This window comes from Ipomoea triloba, chromosome 1 (genome assembly GCF_003576645.1).
Source record: "Ipomoea triloba cultivar NCNSP0323 chromosome 1, ASM357664v1".
Lineage (NCBI taxonomy): Eukaryota > Viridiplantae > Streptophyta > Magnoliopsida > Solanales > Convolvulaceae > Ipomoea > Ipomoea triloba.
In genome coordinates this window covers 4,759,587-4,768,219 of record NC_044916.1, presented here as the reverse complement: position 1 = coordinate 4,768,219, position 8,633 = coordinate 4,759,587, and the positions used below count along the sequence as shown (strand labels likewise).

Sequence of the window (8,633 nt, the reverse complement as noted above, 5' to 3'; positions counted from 1 at the left end):
TTTTTTTTTTTTTTTTTTTTTTTTGAGGGGGGAGGGGGGAAGGGGGGGATTAAGTACCTAGCTAGGGGTTTGAACACGTATTATTATTATATAGAGTTCATTATATTTTTTGTTAAATTTATAGGTGCAAACATACTTTTAGTGGGTGTATTCCATCATTACTTTTGTATATATAATTTATATACATACAATTTATACATAATCAGAAGAAATAATCATTCATAATTAGAGAAATCATACAAATAATTTATTCACATAAACTATTGAAAATAAATGCAAGTGCAAGTACACTTCTGCTGTAATATACTTCAAGAAATCATTCAAAATCCATAATATACTTCAAGGCAAAATATTCTTCTAATTGACAGACCTTAACCATACATAACCGGAGCTTACATTGTATACATATTCAACTTTTTTTACGGTTACATACTTCAAACATAAAGTTTATACATATTGATGGATGGTATATTGGGCTGACTAGTCCGACCACCCTCAAGGCAACCGGTCGAACTGATCAACCACAAAGCTTAAGCTGCACGCCTACACCAACCGGCCCAAGAAAATAGATGGATCAAGAGGGTCCAATTAAGAAGGATGCAAGTACAAGGCAGTGTAGGAGTCCAGTAGGATTGAGCTTACTATTCATAATGTAATAAGGATTGAGCTTCCTATTCCCAGTATAATAAGAATTAGGCCTCCTTGTTCCCGATGTAATTAGAGCCGTCAAAACGGGCTTAGCCCGCCGGTCCGGCCCGCCCCGCCCCCTACTTAGGTAGGGGGCGGGTTTCGAAAATTGAAGCCCGCCAAAGAACGGGCTTTTTTGGCCCGCCCCGCCAAGGCCTGCGGGCTTGGCGGGGCGGGCTGCGGGCTACCCGCCTGTTTTTTTTTTTTTTTTAATAATTATATATATAAGTACATTACTTTTATATATATATATTATTAAACTATATATATATATATATATATTATATAGTTTGTACTGTGTGTACATATGTATATTAGTATATATATATGTACTGTGTGTATATATATTACATACACACAGTACATTACTTTTATATATATATATATATTAAACTAACTAACTAACTATATATATATATATATATATATATATATATATAGTTTATTGTTTGCAATGTTTTATTATTGTTATGTTACTAATATGATTATGTACTTATGTATAATCAATTATGTAATGTTTAATGTTTGATGAATTATGTTTTATGTGAGTTATGTATAAATTATTTTAATTATTTTTTATGTACAAATAACAAAATTTTTAAAAAGGAATAATAAACTAACAATTTACACAAAAAAAAAAAAAAAAAAAAAAATTGGCGGGGGCCCGCCAGGCCCGCGGGCCTTATGCGGGGCGGGGCGGGCCAACAAAATTCAAGCCCGCCAAGCGGCGGGCTTTTTTGGCCCGCCCCGTTTAGGCCCACGACCCGCAGGGCTTAGGCCCGCCCCGCCCCGCGAGCCCGTATTGACAGCTCTAGATGTAATAAGGACTTTCAATATTAGGTAGTCTAGGATTTTTATTTTTATAGAGCTCTTAGCTCAAAATATGTATAAATAGACTCATTAATGAGAAGAGGGGAGTCAATTTTCACTATGCACAAGAAATATTCAGGAATACAACATAATTATTCACTATATATTTTCCAAATTTTCTTTATACTCGTTATTTTAATAGTAGTGTTGGCCCGTCGTTGACGACCCAAAAATCATAAAAATCAACAAATATCATCATATTGTTGACTCAATGGGGTAACTCAAATGGCAAGTGAGTTCTTTTTGTGGAGAAGAATTTCGGGTAAACTCGGTTTTGATTCTAGCGGGTGATGATTCCCCCTAGCTCTACCGTAGTCATACCTCTCGCACTCAATTGTTCATTTTGTTGATTTGCTTTAATTCACAATTTCACATTGACATAGAAAATTGATCCAGGGTATGTAATTATATAGATCAATAAAGTTCACATATAATGTAAAAAAGAGTAAAATAGAAGGATAATATGATTACAATAATATTTCCTTGATTAATAAGAGTATTACAAGAAGATTATACAATAATTGAGATATGATGTTGTAACAATCGTACAATGCCAATTTATACAAAATAATCCTAACTAACTTGTCAATTTCACAGTGGGCCATAAGACTAAATCAAGACCCAAGCAGTCGGCCGCATGACTAAGTCTAGGCCTATCATTCTAGGTCTGGACATGGGCTCTGGACTCTCCTTAGGTCACTCGAGTCATCTTCTTGGACCCTGCGAGATAGGCTCCTAGATTCTCGAGTCATTATTATTGGGACATTTTCAGTATATCCATCACATATAAACCATATTTATGTTTGATTAGCTTCCAAACACTATATGCTACTATTCAATTCCACTTCAACCCACGACATCCCTTCATTCCCTTGCTACTTCTTACACAACTTTCAATAACTCTAGCATTAATAAGCGCTTAGCATGACAAGATAAGGTTGAGTTATGTAAGTATAAATATTAAAGTTGAACATTCACTCTAAGCGTTTGGGCCATTTCATCAGGGAGCATTATTGGGTTGACCATAAATAAAAATTAAAGTTCATTATTTATATACATAAATTACATTATTTAAATATCGAAGGTACATTATTTTGTAAACTATCAAATAATGTAATTTAATATGTTAAAAATAAAAGTATATTATCTTAATACATTATTTTGTATAATCCACATCCAGTATACAAATAATGTACTTTTAGTATATTAAAATACATTTTTTTTTTTTATAATCCATAGGACCATATAATAATTTGCCTTTCATCGTCTTATGATCAATAAAATTCGCGGGCACGAGGAGCGCGAGCGTAATGGGCGATGTGTATATAAAGGAGGAGTAAGTGTGGGAGTTTCAGCACCACTTACAACTTCACAACAACAGAAATTAAAAAAGAAGAGAAAGAGAGAGAGAATTGAAGATGAGTGGGACTGGGAACCATGGTTGGAAGGTTCTAAGTGGGAGTGATCACTGGAAAGATCTACTGGAGCCTTTGGATTCGGATCTCCGCCGCTACCTCATTCACTACGGAACCATGATTGAACCCGTAGGCGATGCTTTCATAAACGAACCAGCTTCCAAAAATGTGGGATTGCCGCGATACGCCAGGAGAAACCTCTTTCAAAACACAGGACTTGTGAAGGGAAACCCTTTCAAGTATAAATAAATAAATACTCTCTTTAATTTCTTTCTTCATTCAATCATTCATGAGTTCCTTTCAAGTATAAATACTGGTTTTTTACTGTTTCAGATATGAAGTGACCAAATACTTTTATGCACCATCTCAATTATCACTCGACGCTCTAGGGTATACTCTTTCGGAATCGAATTGGATTGGATACGTTGCTGTGGCCACGGATGAAGGAAAAGCTGCTTTAGGACGAAGAGACATTCTGGTTGTTTGGAGGGGAACAATCCGACCCTTCGAGTGGATTACTAATATCATATTCCTTTTTGTTAATGCGCCATTAATCTTTGGCCAAAACTCTGATCCTCTCGTGCATATGGGTTGGTACTATATGTACACCTCCGCCATTCAAGATTCTCCCCTCAATGCAACCAGTGCCAGAGATCAGGTAATTATATAAACCCTGTTTGGTAAATTAGCTGATAGCTGATTCAGTTAGAGGGTATGATTAGCTGATAACATTAGCTGATTATAAAAATGTGTTAGCTGATAGCTGTTTGTTATATATATAGATTCGTGAAGAAGTTGCAAGACTTGTTGAGTTATACAAGGACGAGGAAATTAGCATAACCGTGACAGGACACAGCTTGGGTTCATCCATGGCAACACTGAACGCAACAGACCTGGCTTTCAATCCAATCAACAATAATAAAGATATTCCTATCACTGCTTTCTTGTATGCAAGCCCCAAAGTAGGGGATGAGAATTTTAAAAATGCCATTTCTAATCAACAAAACCTTCGTGTCTTGCGAATCTCCGACGTCAATGATCCTGTTCCATTAGTTCCGCCGTATGGATGGGGAGTTGGTGAAACCGAAGAATCAAAAATAGATTACGTAGATGTGGGGGTGGGTTTGGCGATTGAATCCAAGAAATCCAACTATTTGAAGCCTGAGGGCCTCAACTATCACGACTTGATGCTTTATTTGCATGGAATTGACTTATACCAGACGCCTGAAGGAGCGTTTGAGCGTAAGGGAGACTTTGATCTTGCCAAAGTTAATAAGTATCAGGATGCTTTGAAAGACGAGAATCGTATACCAATAGCATGGTTTAACATAAAGGATAAAGGAATGGTTCAGCAGGACGATGGGAATTATATCCTTGACGATCATGAGCCAGATGAATAAAACTATGCATGTGTGTTTGAATAAAACTAAGTCTTCTCTAGGTTCATGAAGACCTTTCTATAATTATTCTGTTTGGTTTGAATAAAATTGGAGCTGAGGCAAGTAGCCGCTTGTGGCTAGCTGTCTAGTCCAATGCGTGTGAGGTTTGTTAGCTTGTATTTGAATTATTATGTTTCAATCATCTCAGCTCTTTTCAGCAATGTATATAATAATAAAAGATCAGACTTGATCGACATGCTTTTACTTTGCTTTGTTCCTGCTTAACAAAACTTTTTAATTTAATTTGCTACTCAAATCTGGGATTGTTTACTTTGAATAATCTTCTTTCTAGCTGTTTTTGCCTATTCCTACCTTTCAACATAAACACCTGCCATCACCTGGGGGAAACCTAAATTTCTGGGTTTGTGCCTAGATATGCAAATTGGGATGAAGATTAGGTTAATCAATTCAACTGAGTTTCACGGTTGGAAACGCAACTTAACCCCATTAATTAGGTTAATCAATTCAACTGAGTTTCACGGTTGGAAACTAATTAGGTTAATCAATTCAACTGAGTTTCACGGTTGGAAACGCAACTTAACCCCATTAATTAGGTTAATCAATTCAACTGAGTTTCACGGTTGGAAACGCAACTTAACCCCATTAATTGATTTTAAAACAAATAGGTATGTGCATTAAGGGATTTAATTGTGAACCATATGATGTGGAGTGTTTGGTAAATACCTGTTGATTGGATTAACGGGTTTGAGTAGTGGATAACATTAGTTGATTGTAGAAAAATATTTGGTAAATTAGTTACGTAGACACAGAAAATTCGAGACCGAAAATGGGTCGACTAAATAATTATTGGACCTAATTTCAGGATTGATTTTTGAATTAATTATTGGACCATGATAATTAAATTGATTTAATTAGCCCAATTAAACTTATTTTGGGTTATTGAATTAATTAATTAATTGGTCCAATCTCAATTCATATTTAAATTTAATTATAATTATATTTTAAATATAATTTATTTAAATTTTATAATTATAATTTAATTCGAATTTGAATTAGATGATTTAATCTTGAACCTGGACTTGATTTTGGCCAGGTTCATTTTCTTAATTAATTAACTAATTAAGTTAGATAAATGTTTAGGGAGTTTGTTGAGTGATAGTGGTTACATTTTCCCTTATAAATAGAGCCCTCATTTGACATCTTAAATCACCCATCGAAGACATTGAAGCTCGGAAGATCTGCATCTCGTCGGGATATCGTCTAGAACGCGTCTACAGTATATTTGCGCCGAGGAACACACCCGCAGTATATCTACGTCGACGAGAATACGTGATGGGTGTAGTTTTCGCGGTGGATGGAAAGAGGTAGGTGGTAAAACGGAAAGATTTCCGAGTATCGTTCTCAAAGGATGGCAAGGAGGAATTCAAGCGGTAAGGGGATTAAGCACAAGAGTGTTTAGTGTTTGAAAGCTAACCCAAACATAGTAAGAAAATGCACATGAAACATCATGAAAATAAGGAACAAACAAAGGAAACAATCAATTGGAAAGGAGGATTTGGATCTTGCAACTCATATAGGTATCCTTGATTTCCTAAGATATTAGGCTAGCAACACTTAGATAATGAAAATGAGACAAGGTCACCAACACCACCGCCACTCTCGTGGTCAATGGACTCACTCCTTAGACCGTAATGTCATCCTTGTGATCACTAGGCTAGGAGAGGCATTTCGTCAAACACGTTATGTGCCTCTTATCTTCCACTTCTCCCTTTTCTCAAAGGTGAGAGGGAAATGTGCTAGGCTAGGCTAAGGAGTAACCTTACTCTCATAAGTGAGACTCCTTCTCCAAACATCTCTCATATAGGTTGATCATTCCCACACAAGAGTCAAAGAAGATCACCATTCACACAATCAAACTCATAATCAAAGCAATTGCAAAACCTAATTGATCAATTCAAAGCTCAAGAATATCCATACAACATTGCTCAATCCAAATCCACAAAGATCTATCTAATCATACTTGGAATTGAAATAGCAAAAGGTAAAAGTAATGACAAGAAATTAAAAGGAAGACTTAGCTAGGAATTGAACTTTGAATTTGAACTTGAACTTGAAATTGAACTTTAATCTTGAACTTGAATGTAGATCACAATCTTGCACCAATGGAATTCTTCTCTAATTCTAATCTAAACTAAGAATTGCAATGTGGAGTGATCTCTCTAGGCTAACTCTGTTTTTAACCCAAAAATCGCGCCCAAAATGGACTGGCCGAACCGCTGGACGCAGGCCGGACGTGCGTCCGGCCTCGCGTCCAGTCGAGCGCGGTACAGCGCGCGACCGGACGCGGGCGTCCGCCCCGCATCCGAATTTACGGCCGCAAGACTTTTTCGGCCCTCTGATGGACGCGGGGTGGACGCATGCGTCCGCCCCGGCGTCCATCAGAGACCTCTCTGAAGTTTGCTCTGATTTTCAAACTTCTGCGGGCATTTTTTCGGACGCCGATTTGGACGCGCGTCCAGAGCGCTTCCAAGGCCTATTTTGCCTTCCAACTTCGGTTTGTGAGTTCTTCTTCGAAATATCGCCATTTCCTGTCTTTAAACACTTCGTTTTACCTACAAAACAATCGGTAAAGTGTGGAACGGGTACTAAAGACAATATAAAGCATTCTAATGCAATAAAGGGGCAAATCAAACATAAAAGCTTTCACTTGTGCACAAGACGATCCGATAATGACCTTATAAAGATGGCATCTTTTGCACTTATCAATACGTCATACTTCTAGTTCAGCATACTCTGCGTCAAGGAACACACCCGCAGTATATCTGCGCCGACGAATACGTCATACTTCCAGTTCAGCATACTCTGCGCCAAGGTTGCAAAAATCGCGCCTAGGCGCTAGGCGGCGCCCGGCCGCGTCGAGGAAAGCCGGAGTCGGCCTCCTCCGCAGCCGGCCGCCCCGTCTCAAGCCCCCCACCCTTTTTTTTTTCTTTTCGCAAACTCATCAGCCATCAGAACCCGTCTCAGCCCCTCCCTCCGCCGATGCCTTAGCCTCAGCCTCCGCCGGTCGCCTTAGCCTCAGCTTCTGCCGGTCGCCTCAGCCTCCTTTGTCGTCGCCGCTCGCCTCCGCCTCCGCCTCCACCTCCGTCGTCGCCGTTCGCCGCCGCCGTCCCCGTTATCCTCCACTTCCGCATCTGCTGCTGTCGATTTGTTTCTCTGTTGGAGTGCTGGGTCATGGCCTCACAGGTGTTATACTTGGGAGATGAGTCTTGGGATGCTTTAATTGCGACGGAATAAGTGATGAGATGAGTTTCACTGTCTCAAAAATAACAAAAGAGAGAGAGAGATGTGACTCATGTGAGTTGTGACTGACATGGGAGATGACTCCTGGAGATAATGCTTTAAATATTTAATTACTTCTGCCTTTTACGTGACAAGTGCGACAAGTGCACTCTTGGGAATTGGAGTCTTGGGAAGGGAAGGGAAGGGAAGGCAACCAAAAGTCCCATACAAGAAGAAATTAAAAAAAAAAATACATATGTATATAAATCGGGCGCCTAGGGGCCGCCTAGCGTCTTTTTCAACCTTGCTCTGCGCCGAGGAACACACTCGCAGTATATCTGCACCGAGGAATACGTCATACTTCTAGTTCAACATACTCTGAACTCGGCATACATCCAACTCGGCATACGTCCGACTCGGCATACTCCGAACTCGGCATACTTCCAGTTCAGCATACTCTGAGCTCGGCATAGTCCAACTCAACATACGTCATACTTCCAGTTCAGCATGTATACTCTGCGCCGAAGAACACACTCGTAGTATATCTGCACCGAGGAATACGTCATACTTCCAGTTCAGCATACGTCGAACTCAGCATACGTTCGACTCGGCATACTTCGAACTCGGAACTCAGCATACGTTTGACTTAGCATACTCCGAACTCGGCATACTTCCAGTTCAGCATACTCTGAGCTCGGCATACATCATACTTCCAGTTCAGCATACTCTGCACCGAGGAACACATCCGCAACATATCTGCACTAAGGAATACGTCATACTTCCAGTTCAGAATACTCTGAACTCGGCATACTCCGAACTTGGCATACTTCCAGTTCAGCATACTCCGAGCTCGGCATACGTCCCAACTCGGCATACTTATAGTTCAGCATAATCTGAACTCAACACACCTCCAATTCTCTGCACACTTCCAATCGGCATACATCTAGTAGAGAATCAAATGACTTCTTACATACAGAGATTG

The 8,633-nt window shown here is 39.2% G+C and overlaps 1 protein-coding gene across 1 annotated transcript; it reads left to right on the top strand.

The window, feature by feature from the left end:
* The first annotated feature begins 2,958 nt into the window (after positions 1–2,958).
* LOC115997985 (phospholipase A1-IIalpha-like) lies at positions 2,959–4,605 on the top strand. The gene is made up of 3 exons (XM_031237430.1): positions 2,959–3,211; positions 3,306–3,630; positions 3,755–4,605. The coding sequence occupies exons 1-3, from the start codon at positions 2,976–2,978 to the stop codon at positions 4,370–4,372; spliced, it is 1,179 nt and encodes a 392-aa protein (XP_031093290.1). The 5' UTR covers positions 2,959–2,975; the 3' UTR covers positions 4,373–4,605.
* Positions 4,606–8,633: the final 4,028 nt, after the last annotated feature.

Coding starts and splice junctions, on each gene's coding strand:
- LOC115997985 (XM_031237430.1), top strand. CDS start 2,976: ATGAGTGGGACTGGGAACCATGGTTGGAAGGTTCTAAGTGGGAGTGAT. Junction 3,212..3,305: donor GTGAAGGGAAACCCTTTCAA/GTATAAATAAAT, acceptor TTACTGTTTCAG/ATATGAAGTGACCAAATACT. Junction 3,631..3,754: donor CAACCAGTGCCAGAGATCAG/GTAATTATATAA, acceptor TTATATATATAG/ATTCGTGAAGAAGTTGCAAG.